The following is a 14,067-nucleotide window of genomic DNA, read 5'->3' as shown; positions in this document are numbered from 1 at the left end:
TATTGCTTTTTTAGCATAAATACATTTATGAATTTATTTGGTGCTAAAATACTAACAGTTTTCATTTCTCTTCTCGATTGTTTTTTTTTTTTTTTTTTTTTTTGTTACGTTCTATGTACTCTTGTTTTCTGTGTATTGTTCTCAATGTTCACTTTGTGTGGTTTGTATTATATTATATTTATATGTAAGTTTGTGATAAAATGGAAATAAATAGGCCATTTGTCTTATTCATTTCGTTTTGTATACATCGATTAGGTAGATTGTTTTGTCCTTTTTTTCGCAATTTGTTTTTAAAATTTAGAATTGATTTTCTTTGAATTTCAGCAGCACTTGCGTGTAATTTCCCATTTGGAAGAGAATAGATATACAATAAGAATAATACATACATATAGATACAAATAAGTAATATAATAGTTCTACATTCTAACAATAAGATAGATGATGTACGTGTTGTAATTGTTAAAGATTGAAGACAAAGACATAGTCGGTGCTATGCATAAAGGGGCTTAGCTTTCCGCTTGAAGAGAGGAGACTGGTTTCTCTACAAAAATTAGCAATTATTTGTAAGATTGTTTCCGTGGGTTTTTAAACTGGGCTCTATTTATGCGCGCTTAGAGTAGATTTAAATTCTGAATACAATTGGGCAGCTGGAATTTTGGCATTTTTCCGCGCACCTCTTCAAAAGCCCTGCTAATCTTCATCGTCATTGATGGCCGCACTGCTGCGCGATATTTTCATATAGGCGGCGCATATGCACTCGCATACAAAACGATACTGGCTCTACAAACGGAGAAAGAAGGAAATAAAAATTTTGTATTTTCCGACTGGAACCAATATTTGTGCACTTACCACATTCTGCACCATACAAGCGCGCTGGTCGCGCATCGTTCGCACAATGTCTAGGGGATAGACAGGCTCGCGTGCCTCCATCAACGCCAACGCCGTGTCCATGAGTATCAGCACTCCAGTGCGTCCGATGCCCGCGGAACAATGCACAATGACTGGCGGATTGGCGGCACTGATGCATCTGTGAAGCGGAATTAAACATTTACCACTGAGGTTATGGGCCACATTATGAATCACTACTTACTGGTGCACACTAGTCGAGACTGGAGTTTCATCTTCTGGCGTTGCACCATTGCTTGCCGCACACTTTCGCTCACTCATCAGACCGCCATTCTCATCGGCATCGGCATCCAGAAGCCGCACCTGCTTCAAACTCTCCTCGATCTCCTGCAGCAATGTGCGATTGCGCGCTGCACGCACGCGTTCCGTAAATTCCAGGAACAGATTGGGATCGGAGGGCACGCAATGATCAGGCCACGCAAGATATTGCATATGCTGAATGTGACGCTGCTCGCCTGTGCGACGATCGCTAAGCACAAACTCGCGAAAAACGAAGCTGCCGGTCTCATCAGGCTTCTCGTTAAGACAGCGTACGGAGAAGCCCTCGGACAATTGCAGTTCGTCGCCGGTTACGGGCCAGTATTGGTGACATTTTTGCCGGCCGGCCTCCATAACCGTTGTCAGCATGACCAATAGATGACTGCTCTCCTGCTGCACCATGCGCCAAAAGTCAGTCGTTGTGCTTGCCAAAGGTCCTTGGGTGGCTATATAGCGATTTACCGCACCACCAGGTATCTCCATGTTCACGTAGTTGGCATTGATGTAGTCGCCGGTCAGGGAATTAACAAGCGAAACTCGGGTGCAGTCGTCTAAAATGTAACAAGAAATATGAAGAATGCAAAATAATTAAGACGTGGTTGCTAGTTTAGGCTTGTCTTTCGCACTTACATGGGGAGATATCGCGGTAACGATTTTTGGCAGCATTAGCCGGCTTGCGAGCCTCCGTGATGGCCAAATCCGGGTTTTTGCGGTACATTAGTTCGTACTGGGCCAGCAGGGCTCCTGAAGCTAGCCCATCGCTGAGAAGGAGCAGACTTTGCGTGAACAACGCATCACCATCCAGCAGATTTGAGTGTGATCCAATCTCATCGCTCTCCGGCACATACTGGTACAGTGGCTCCTCTTCGAGGAGCGGCGTTGTAAGATGCGGCCTGACTGTGAGCAGCAGCTCGCCGTTGGCCTGATGGCGACATTCACGTATCATAGTCACCACCTGCTCGTGTCTGAGGCCGTGAACATCGCGACCATTGATCATGACCACCTCATCACCTTCGCAAACGCGCGGCGTGCAGCGGTCGGCGGGCGTGTGCGGCACCACTTTGGAAACTTGCACTGGCAGACTCAGGTCCACTCCACCTTTGACGTTGAACCCAAAGCGTCCCTGTTCATCTGCCAGCAGCCGTATCGTGATTAGGTCGCTACCACTATCAGGCGCCTGTACCGCATCCGCAATGGTTGTCGGCAACAGCAATGGACTGTGTTGGCCGGAGCTGTAAGCTGGCGGTATGGGTGACGATTCGAAACGGCGCGTGCACTGCTCAATTAAACCGACATCACTGTGCAGATATTATAAAAGAGATTACAAAACATTAGTCTAATGTAATATTACAGAGTATATGCTAAACATGTTCAACCAGAGAGGTTTAAAGAGGTTACTGTCGCTACTCACAGCTGAATATCGTACTCGTCGCTCTGTTGCTCCCAGGCCTTGCGGGGCATCGACTCGGCCTCTTTGGACGTGACTTTGTTGTCGTGGGGACGGCTCGTTTTTGTGATGGTCAGTATAGATGCGGTGGTCTTGCCATTGTGTGATACGCTGCCATTGCCAGTGGTGTCGGAACCACTGCCTCCGTTTAGCAGCGGTGTTCCACCGGCAGAGCCACTAGCCAGCAACCGCTTGCTGGGTGAGCGCACGAAAACTTTGTGGATGCGAGTGCGCTGTTTCGACTCCTGCACTGCCTGCAGCTCCGTACGGCCCGAATAATAAAACTTTGAACCCAGACGGATGTTAAGGAAGCGCGAAAGACGATGCGGTCGTTTCAGTCGAAAAAACGAATGATGCTCCACGCAGGATTTCCACAATGCCTTCGCATGCTTATGCGAAATCATCCCAAAGCCAAGCAATGTATCATAATTCTCGCTCGGCTCACGGCGCAGCTGAATGAAGAAGTCCTTTCGCTTGAATGACACCTTCACCATTTTGGACCAGGAGAAGGTGTTCACGCGCAGCCCGTGTTGGAAGACCAGCAGACCGACAGCCGAGACACCCAACTGCAATTCTATGCCATTCGAATCGGTGGCCTTGTGGAGATCTATGCCATACAGATCAAGACGCTTGGCGTGCTCCAGATAATTGTATTCGGCATCTGCAGGCAGTTGGCCACGATGCAGCTTATGAAGCTCGCAAATCTTTCGCTCGGTCTCGGCTGTCTGCTCGACCAGTAGCTGCATTCCACTTAAATAACCGGGCTGATGGTCACTCGCATTGAAGTCTCCCAATTCAGCTAAAAGTGTGGGGAAGGGGAGAGATTAACAGACGACCGATTAGGTCTACAAACCTCACTCACATTGCACCGTGTAGCTGGCAAGCAGGCACTGGGTGTTGCTGGAGCATGGCAGTTTTCCCATAAAAATATTTCGCTTGATTTGCAGGTAGAACTGGTAGCGTGTGAACTCCTCCTGCAATCTGCTGGGATCACTTACATAGAACTGAGAACCAATTGACAGTTGATTAGGTTGTGGGACATTGTTGGGGACTACCAACCATCAATACACACCTTAACCCTAAACTCTAATAATGGAACGGCATCGTTGTCCAGTGAGACGCTGCTGCATTGCTTTTTGAACTGCTTCTGGGCATCGACCCATCTCTGAAAGAAGACGCCATCGAATTATTAAAGCGAGCAAGTTCCACTTCATCATGATTAAGCACTTACGACAACATCACCGGGTTTCTGTGGAAATAATAGCCCAAAATAATCCCTTTCGGATAGTTCGAGATATTGAAAGACCTGATCCAAGAGCTCAGATCCCTTAGCACGTTTCTGAAAATACACACCAGAGGGTCAATAACAATTCAAGAAACACCTTCGGATAAAATGAAATTAATTCCCTTTATAATGATCTTGATAGTATATCGCTATAGTTCAGAGAAACCTCATAAGTTGCAAAATGAAGACTAATGCTCCTAATAAAGCGGAAGTTAAATACGTTTAATGTGAGTTAATCGGGTTAATGGTCGGCGGCATTCTCACAGTGAAACGGTATTTGGTTAAATGTCTGTGCTAGCATACGCGATGACAACAAATGACGTTAATTCAGTCAGAAATCAGGGCAAGCTCATTTACTCAAGACTGGCAGGTGGAATACAGAAAGAAAAATTAGCTTTATACATATTGTAAAAACAATGGGGCTTTGAGAAGTGCGTGTCGCTCGTTAGTCATTTCGACCGACTATCTTTCTGTCTGTCTGCCTATCTAGTCGCTGCCTTGCGAAACGCAAGCACTCCAAAGATGAAAGTGATGTACTTTTCCTTTCCAATGGAAGACAAACCAAAAACGAAAACCGATCTGCGAACGAGCGACTTTCTACGGATTTGTTTTAGCCACGTTTCGTTTCTTGCAATTTGTGTGTGGTTAGCATAAAATTATTATGCGCATACATATGTATTCATTAATTCGATTATAGTTATGCAGACGCAACACTCAGCTGAGCTTGGTTATGAGGAGCAGACAGCGGCCAAGTACCACCTTGGAGGAGACTTGGCAAGAAGCAATGAGTTTTGGTTGCACCAAGTAATGAAAGTGTTGGCAGCGGCCAACAATCCCTTTGAATTCCCATAGATAACCAATTTAACGGATGGCTAAAATGATATCGGGTTAATCATAGGGGTCTTCTCTGCGTACAGATATGCCAACATTTTAAGGGCAGTTAGTCCGCCTTACTTTTTAAAGAACCATGGACTACCTTGCATTGGTGTAGCTTAGAATTATACAAGGTGCTTTCCAAAGTAAACAGGACTTTTTGAATCTAGCGCCCCCTGGTGGCGCTATCTATAAGTCGTTAGAGTGCGTTAGAATCTGCTATCTTTATCGATTGTCCAGTGAGAATTTCATGACATTTCATCGATTGGAAGTGGAGTTATTGCGTTAAGTGTCAGTATGTTTGTGTTATCGGTGCGAAAATGAGCTTCGAACAAAGAGCCAACATTAAATTTTGTTTTAAAATAGGTAAAACTTTTACCGAAACGTTTCAATTGATGGAACAAGTTTATGGCGATGATTGTCTATCCCGTAGCAGAGTGCACGAGTGGTTTCAACGTTTTCAAAGTGGTCGTGAGGACCTAAATGACGATCAACGTGTGGGCCAATCAAAATTCGTGATCACCGAAAATTACATCGAAACTGTGCGTGAATTCATCAAAAATCAGCCGAAATCATCATTGAAATTGATGGAAATGGAATTGAACATCTCCAAAACATCGATTTACCGCATTTCGACCGAACATTTGGGCTTACGAAACGTGTGTGCACGGTTTGTTCCGCACAAATTGACTGACGACCAAAAATTGCTCTCATCGATCGGCGCTTGTGACCGATTATTTGACCAAAAATCACATTTTAACCATTAACCACTCGCCGTATTCACCTGATATGGCACCGTGCGACTTCTACCCTTTCGGAAAAATGCATTTGCCAATGAAAGGAAAGCGTTATGCAGACGTAGAGGCCATTCAAAGCGCTTGTACCGGCATACTGGCGGCCATACCGGCCAACGAGCTAATACAATCGTTCGACATGGTTTTGGATCGTGCAAAAAGCTGTATTGAAGCAGAAGGAGACTATTTTGAATAAAATAAATTGATTTTGCCGAAAAAACCATTTGTTGTTTTTTTTTTAAAAGTCCTGTTTACTTTGGACCCACCTTGTAGAAGAAATGTTTAAATTACGTGGCAATTATTCTATAATAATATGTAATTACATTTGCTTTATTTGTTAGAAATCCTCATATGCAAGAATATCTCTTATTGGACAGAGCTCTTAGAGGCGAGTGCGTATTGTACCTCATTCCAGTGCTTACCTCGATCCGAAAGGTGTGCGTGATGTCATCTAGGAACAAGACGGTGACGCATTGCTGCCGTTGCTGTTTCTTATCGCGCGCCAGTTCTGTGGAGCCTCGGCGAAGTCGGAAGTTTCTGCTAAGGTTGCTCAAACGAAAGCGCTCAAACATGGCCGAACTCCATGGTGCCGTCCTGTTATATGTTATGTAGTTGTAGTTGTTGGTGTATGTGTGTGTGTGTGGGTTCGTATGTGGAGGCGGGTGTTCGATTGTATGTGTGTTTGTGTTTGGGGTCAGCCCTACTACTTGCTCGGTTGACTTGCTTTGTTTATTCGATAAATTGGCTTATGTGGAGGAGTGACTCGTTAGGTCTACTTGATGATGTTTCAGTTTATGGCTTAGACGTTTTCCGTTGCGTTTTGTTTCTTTTGGATGGATCTGAAGTTGGATGTGCTTGATTGACGTTGTTTAGTGCTGCAAATGAAGGGTAAGAGAGAGAGAGAGAATAAGCGGTTATTAAAAGTGCTAACGACTGGCCTGGCCTGTTCATGGCCCATTTTGGCTGCCTCTTCCGCTCACACAAACACACAAGCACATGATTGTATGTATGTATATGTATGGACGGTTGGCATGGCATTGGGAGGGGCAAGTGGGCCGGGCCCATTACAACTATACACAACTACATATACTAGTAATGCGGAATTTTCGTTTTTTTTTTCTTTAAATTTTTATTTGTTTACTTTGCATTTGTTGTTGTTCTATTTTATTTACCACTCTTTTCTGCCTTACAGACAAGTATACAAGTCGGAGAGATTGTTAAGGCCGTGCGCGCATGTTTGAACGCCGTGGGTTTGTCTTGCACTTGCAATCGACAAGTGGAGATGACTAATTTCCAGGCCCTAAGTACCTTTCCGTCTCTCGCCTCTGTTTCGTTGGCCATCGGCCAATTGTTAACTAGTAGTAAATAAAACACAATCACACATTGGAGTTCATAAACACACGCTTTGCCATCGTCTGTTGTTATGATTGATGTGCCATGTAATTGGCTTAAACGCTTTCAAGTGAACTGTAGATATACAAGTATGTATGTACATAGGTATGCGATGTGTGCTGTCTTTCCACTGCATTTTTAACCTTCTTTGCGTTTCGCTTTTAACTAGCAATTAGTCGGACATTTCTAAACTGGGTTGAATCAATAATATGTGGCTATTGTCTTATGTTTTATGTTTACCATTTCAACGGGCATAATACCTTAGGTCAGAAGGAATTACCACATCGTCCATGTTATATAATATTGCATATTCAGCATTGGCATCAAATGTAGCTTCATTCTATTTACAATATGTTTATTATTTATTTTTTAAATAACGTTCAAATCAGAATATGGCCAATACACCCGTTTCTACATACATATGTACAATTGCCCAATCGAAATGAGATTAAGTCTCACAGATAAATAACAATAATGTAATGCCAAATTGCAATATGTATTTTATAATAATAGAGCGAATAAGTTGTGAATGGATCGGTAAAATAAAACTTGCAGGTTTAAAAGAACGATTTTAGGATTTCCGATATATTTTCTTTCATAAGGACGGGCTCGGCTATATCGACCCATTTCCAAATCTATGAATAATATGAGACAGTATCAGTATGAGTTTCAGCAGTAAAAAATGTTGGAAAAGCCCATAGAAATTCTACATAAGCAACTATATTGAATTCCATCTTGTTTTAAACTGGACAAATACTACAATTTAAAACAAAGAGTAAGTATTGTTCTGCACATTGCCTTCTGGTTTAAAAGATAAGTTTTTAATCTTTAAAGTGTTTTTTTTTACATACCATCAGTAACAGTGGAAATCTATCGATTCGACACCTACACTTGGGTACATACTCGTACAGGCAAAAGTTCTTTCAGTAAGTGAAATACTCGTGGATAGTCCGATATTTGGCGACCAGCGTGGCGTGTTGACACGTCCACCAATGATGTCGTCAGCTCTGTGCAATTGTTTCACTCGAAATATAAATGGCACGTTTGCTGTTTTACTTTTGAATTGCAAGTACATAAAGTTATATTTATGCATGTGTGTATAATATGTGCAGAATAGCAACAATATTCAGGTCCCTAACGTTATGTCATTAATATCCTGTACCCGAAGGTTGAATGGCTATACAAGTATAAGAAGGCCGAATATATGTATATTCGTATAACTGGCAGGAGGCGATAATAAACAACATAAACATCGAACTTTATGGTAACCTTCTGTCCATATTTCTAGAGCCACCAAACTTTCCATGTCGACTCATCCATATGCTGATCGAGTTATATAAAATCATATATGTATATACCGCCTAATTATTTCATCTAGCTGTTACAGGTACAAGCTTTGTTAATTAGCATAGTGTAACAATATTTGGTACTTATTAGTTTATTCCAGTGTTGGGACTGATTCAATGTAATGAGAAATCTTAAAGCGATCGGTTTTGCCAATTCCATTAAGAAAGCAAATCGTACGTTCTATATGTACGGACACCTACACGAGATGTACCGAAGATATATACATGCATATATATATTTGTATTCACAATTTTCTGCTGGCAACTAGCCGAAAATGTTGGCCAAGTGCAAATGTACAAATGTGCGCAATGTCGGCGGCATTAAAATATTTATGATGTCGGCCGCAACAGTCAGAAAGCGGGCGTTAGGCTGGCTATCATCAATTTGACTGCCTGAAAATGATTGGAAAACCCGTGAATACGAAATGCGCACGGAGGATGATTATATGAATTAGTGGATGGATACCTGGGTGTTGAATGTGCTAATTAGGCTGCCTGCCCGAGGCTTTTTAAATGTCGCGCACCAAAAGTACTCGAACATTTCGCCTGTTATCAGGCCAGGTAGTCATTAGCGCACCCAACCTAATGAGAATTTGCACATACATATGTATGTACATATATATATATATATATATATCTACCTACACTATATACCTAGAAAAGTAGATGTGTATATAGATATACTATATATTATATTATGCACAAGACTGTGCCCAGAGTGCCTCACTTTAATTCGGTCGCAGCCAGGGAATTTTCAAATATCCAACAGGTTAAATACGTTGTAAACAAATGGAATTGCGTCATATGGCTTGTGTGAGAGATTCGGACGCTCAACGCCCACGCCGTGCAAACGAGGGCCAAAGAATCGGATCGGTTAGCCATATTTGTGTGGAAGCCATAGTGGTTATTGTTGTTATCGCCTTTGTGCCGGGCCGAGCTTCCCTTTATGGCAATACAACACTAAATGAAACGGTCGGTCAGCTGCACGGGGGAAACGAACGAATTCTAGTTCAGCTGTATCTACCCTGTACCCAAAGGGTATAGAAGCATTTTGTATTTCTGACAATTATTAGAACGCATTAATTATCTGACTAAAAAAACTCTAGTGTTTAAGAACGGCGCCTTTAATATTTACTTCGAATTTGCTAAATGTTCTTGAAATATACAAAAAAAATTATTAAAGAAAACTTATAAGATACTAGCTTGCTATATAAACTTAACTGCCTGAAATCAAATTATTCAGCATAGTTGTTATAAGCTATTGTTTGAAATTCTTAATCATGTACAGGGTGCGCCATCTTTTATGTCGGTATGTAAATATTGAATAACTTTGTCATTAGTGAACCGATTGACTTGAGTAGACCAGTGTTGAAAACCTCAGTTCAAGAAATTGTAAAGTACCAAATTAAATAAAAATATCTCATACTTGAAAATCGGTTGTTTATTTTCAAAGATATTCAATGTTTACATACCGACATAAAAGATTGCGCACCCTGTAGCTAGAGGAATTCGATCGTTTATACTGTTATAGCAATAACCCATATGCGATACAGCGTATCTCATAGTCGAGTTACCCACCTATAGAGTTCGATCATGTTTCTTTGTTTTTTTTATTATCAAGTTTTTTGTTACAGTCATTATTAATTGAAACCGAAATGGGGGACAACGAGAACGAGCTGTTAATAAATATGTATGTACAACACATACTTGTAAGTATATATGTACATTTATAGGAATAAAAGTGCACAGTGCTGGTTTATTTTATTGTTGTAAACAAAGTGCATATGCGGACAAACAAACTCACACACGCACTCACACATTTAAACATTAAATGTACACAATGGGCTTTAAACAAAAAGTTTCGGTTCGTTGACCGACTTTTTCGGCCCCAAATGTGCCACCGGCTAAAATTATGCTGATTTCATTGCGAATTCCGCTTTGTTTGTTTACTCTTCTCTGCCTCTCTCTCTCTCTCTTTCTATTTTTATGTGGCCGAAAAGAAGACTGGGGCACCGCTGATGGTCACTGAGACTGCCTCAAACAGCTTCCGTTGCAACTTTTTCTTTGTTCGTGACCTGGAGCCAGAAATGGGAACCTCAAATGAAATGTAAGCGGCATTAATTTGCCATGGAAAGAGCTGCAAAGTTTGTTTGCTCAGCTGGACATTGGCAATTAGATAGACACAAGAGTCGTATACAGAGTATTAATGAATGAATAAGAGCATATAACTCAAATTATACGATATGAACAATAGTTAAAAAACATAAATTAAAACTGTCCATTACTTCTAAAGTTGCCACTTCAGCAAAGGGGTATTAAATAATGTTTCGAGTTATGCGAATGTTAAATCTTTAAATGACTTTTTCAGGCCAGGGAAACTAAAATTAATTATTGTTTTCTACTTTTCTCTATTTGGGTTTCAAGTTAATTGAATGTTGTCTTAAAGTAATCCAAATTAATATGATGAATTCAATAACACTTTTTCGATTACACCCAATTCTTTTTTTACACGGTCTTTTTACCCGATTTTAATATAACACGGATTAAAATCAAAAATTGCATATATATTTCTTTAGAGATCCAATCCCCTATTTTTGCATATGATCAATGTATTTTTTTTACACGGTTGTTTAAATTGTTAAAAAAGTTAAATATGTACTTATATTTTCATTTCGTCAATTTTAAATGCCTATACATTTGCACATACATACTTATATATTTAGTATAAATGTAATGTGTAGTCTAAGTCAAAGATTAGATACCTAACCGCGAATATTGCAGTGCGATAAACAAAAGAAACACAACTCCAAGTAAACACTCCGATGACAAGGCGTGGCGTGTTGGCAACCTACAAACAGGCATCTGTACATACACACCCGTACATAAATAAACTAAATAAATACATATAGTACATATATGGATATATATAAATACCCCGAGGTAATGGAAACCACAGGCGTTGAACTTGCTAAATGGCAAATATATAAGGAAGCGAAACTTAAAACTTGAGACCACATAACAGAGTAGGGCACAAGAAGCAGTCAAGAACAAAGCAATGCGATTGTCTATGGATGGCGAAGGGCGAGCAGGGCTGGGGATTCAGGTACTGTGAGTGTCACTCAATTCCAATTACGGCATATCTGACAAGCTTGTGCTGTCCATCAAACATCAGGGTATATCCATAGGTATTTTTGGATATGACAGCAGCCCCAATCAAACCCAAATTAGTTCGAAAGAGGGTAGCTGAAAATATCGCCATCGAGCAACTCAAAGTCAACCAACATCCACAAATTAATGAGCATTTGAATTGAATTTGCCAGCCCAAGCAACTTTACGCTTTCTGCACACTCACGCAAAGGAAAACGTATGCGGGAAAATGGGTGATGGGTGGTAGGTCGGAGGTCGCGTGTGGCATGACAGACCATGCCCATGCGGCCCAGCAGGTGGTCGCCAGGCGTCGCGTTCAATGACTGGCCAGTCAGCAAACAGCAATTGGGGTATAAGCGCATTAGCCGACAAATGCAATCCGCTCTGCCCCTTCACCCCTCCGCCATACCCGTAACTGAACTGCTCTAAGTGCTCAGCAACATAGAAAATTGCTTTTAAATTGAGTAAATTTCATTAAAGTCTGGTAAAGTTTGAGGTTTCGATAGCAGTAGCCAGAACAGGTGCTAGGGCTGCTTCTCAAGCAGGCGCACGCGTCATTGGAGGCGACGACATCATTGATTTTGTTGCTGCTGTGCCGTGCCAGGGACGCATCAATTACAACATCTGCATTAATTATCGTGCGCATTTGCATTTGTTTGGGTTTAAGTGCGCCGACCGCCACCGATACAGTAATTCGAGCGCAGAGGGTTGCCATGTGGCACAACACATACACACACACACACACTCTGAGAATTCCACACGCATATGACTTAGTCAGGGCGGTCTATGGGCCGAGGATGGGGTCGCTTATCGTTGTTTGCTTTTTAATTTTTATTGCTTCTGCTGGTCGCCTGCGTCTGGGCTTATGCTCAGACATACACTTACATATGCACATGATATGTATGTATGTATGAAAGACTGAGTGTACATATGTATGTGTACGAGCGGCACCCTGAACATTCTCATGCTATTTTCGTGTTCATATTTCACATGCAACAACACCCCAGACCCGGGCGGCACACACACACACACACAGGTATATGCACGCCTTTTCTCGTTCACTGTCCGATTATTTGTCTCCCCAATTGCTCGTATTTTCATACAGCGCCACTGCCTCTACCTTTACTTACCGTTAAGTGTGCCCTGCCGCACAAATTTGCGTCGAAGTAGCAGACGGCCCCACATTACTTTTCGATTGCTAAGCAGGCTTTAGGGATTATGGTCCTACTACCTTAGCATTTAAGAGTCTCAAAGGCGGATCTGTGTTAAGTTGACAACGATTGCCAGTAGGCGGGTGACGGGGACTGACACTGGAACCCCGACAGGAAGAAGAAAGAAAGGCGACCAAAACACTTCGAACTTTGTTAAAAGTAAACCTCAAACTTTTCGCATTAATGTTTTCCAAAATAAATGAGCATATTAAAGGAGCGGTCAAATTGAATCTAATAATAATCTAATCTAATTAGTCTGAGCTGAAGCTAAATACCGTTCATTGTATCTTACAACAAGCACTTTATTTCTACATTGTCATGCGCCACAAATTTCGTGGAAATCTTACAACCCTTCGCTCAATCAATTCTACATTAGAAATAATTTTTGGCCACCAACAACATTCTCAATGTTCAATTTGGCTTCAATGTTTTTACTAAAAAACCAAACAACTATTAACATTAAACAATATCTATAATATCTGTGTCCCTCAAAAGAAAGCTGCAAAGCTTTAATGCGATAATTGTGAGAGCAATACTTATTGAAACATACAGACGGAGACATGTGAACGTATTTTGAGTACTGTATGTTTATAGTAAAGAGTTTCTCTGGTAACAGCTGTTCGAAACATTCTATTACAAATCTATATCATTTGCAGGAATACGATGATTAAGTAATTAAACGATTTGTAGGCATTGGAACTGCAGGCCGTGCTTGCACTGCCACTTCCTCCATTGCATGGCCTTTCATTGCCCGCACAACTTTACGTAGGCGGGATGTAAATTGCGGCTGTGTGTGCGTATGTATGTATGTACATGCATACATATGCATGTGTGTGGTTTGTACTTTGAATTCAAGCAAATCAGGAAGATGTACATACATACATAAAAATACACATGCATGCCTGTATGCGCTTGTGTATGTGTCAGCAGCGATGATAAGAAAGAGGGAGCAACAATAATACTGAAATCGTTCCTTACCTCCTTTGCCGTCCCTCTTGTTCTGTTTCTCATCATCGGCTGCACTTCTATTTTATCTATAGACAATTTCAGCTTCCTCTTCTCGCTGTTTACATTAAAATTTTCAAACTTGGTTTGTGTTCCGTTTGACGAAACGCTAAATATATTATGTACAATTGTATGTATGTTGTTCCATTGAATCATGTACACATACATACACACAGGCAAGAACTCACTCACTCATACACACGCAGGTAGTGGCAATGAAAAACACAAAAAAACATTTCAAAGCCGCAACCGAAATATACCTTGTAACACGTAAAATGTAGTGAAAAGCGAACGGCAATTATTACACCGGGATTAGGCGAAGAATATTACAGCTTGATATGCACTTCAGTCTTCACATTTTACAATAACAAAAGCAAGAAAATAAAACAAACCGACCCGTCGG

General features: G+C 41.3%; 1 protein-coding gene across 4 annotated transcripts; it reads right to left on the bottom strand.

Annotated features, from left to right (window-relative positions):
• Positions 1-318: 318 nt before the first annotated feature.
• LOC115628308 (tyrosine-protein phosphatase 1) lies at positions 319-14,067 on the bottom strand. 4 transcript variants are annotated; one of them, XM_030524359.1, is made up of 11 exons: positions 13,925-14,061; positions 13,638-13,773; positions 5,986-6,438; positions 3,843-3,950; positions 3,684-3,776; positions 3,474-3,615; positions 2,576-3,410; positions 1,795-2,462; positions 1,091-1,715; positions 850-1,027; positions 319-780 (listed from the first exon to the last, which is right to left on the bottom strand). In XM_030524359.1, the coding sequence occupies exons 3-11, from the start codon at positions 6,133-6,135 to the stop codon at positions 691-693; spliced, it is 2,889 nt and encodes a 962-aa protein (XP_030380219.1). In that variant the 5' UTR covers positions 6,136-6,438; positions 13,638-13,773; positions 13,925-14,061; the 3' UTR covers positions 319-690. The 4 variants fall into 4 exon arrangements, with proteins under 4 accessions (XP_030380219.1, XP_030380220.1, XP_030380218.1 ...); XM_030524360.1 differs by lacking the exon at positions 13,638-13,773 and having other exon boundaries at positions 13,925-14,067; XM_030524358.1 differs by having other exon boundaries at positions 13,638-14,061.

The sequence above is a fragment of the Scaptodrosophila lebanonensis genome, unplaced genomic scaffold, assembly GCF_003285725.1.
Source record: "Scaptodrosophila lebanonensis strain 11010-0011.00,11010-0021.00 unplaced genomic scaffold, SlebRS2 tig00000113-arrow-arrow-pilon, whole genome shotgun sequence".
NCBI lineage: Eukaryota > Metazoa > Arthropoda > Insecta > Diptera > Drosophilidae > Scaptodrosophila > Scaptodrosophila lebanonensis.
Note: the sequence above shows the minus strand (reverse complement) of the source record. Positions and strands in the feature narration are given on the sequence as shown.

Coding starts and splice junctions, on each gene's coding strand:
- LOC115628308 (XM_030524360.1), bottom strand. CDS start 6,135: ATGTTTGAGCGCTTTCGTTTGAGCAACCTTAGCAGAAACTTCCGACTT. Junction 1,716..1,794: donor TTACCGCGATATCTCCCCAT/GTAAGTGCGAAA, acceptor GTTACATTTTAG/ACGACTGCACCCGAGTTTCG. Junction 1,028..1,090: donor GTCTCGACTAGTGTGCACCA/GTAAGTAGTGAT, acceptor TCCGCTTCACAG/ATGCATCAGTGCCGCCAATC.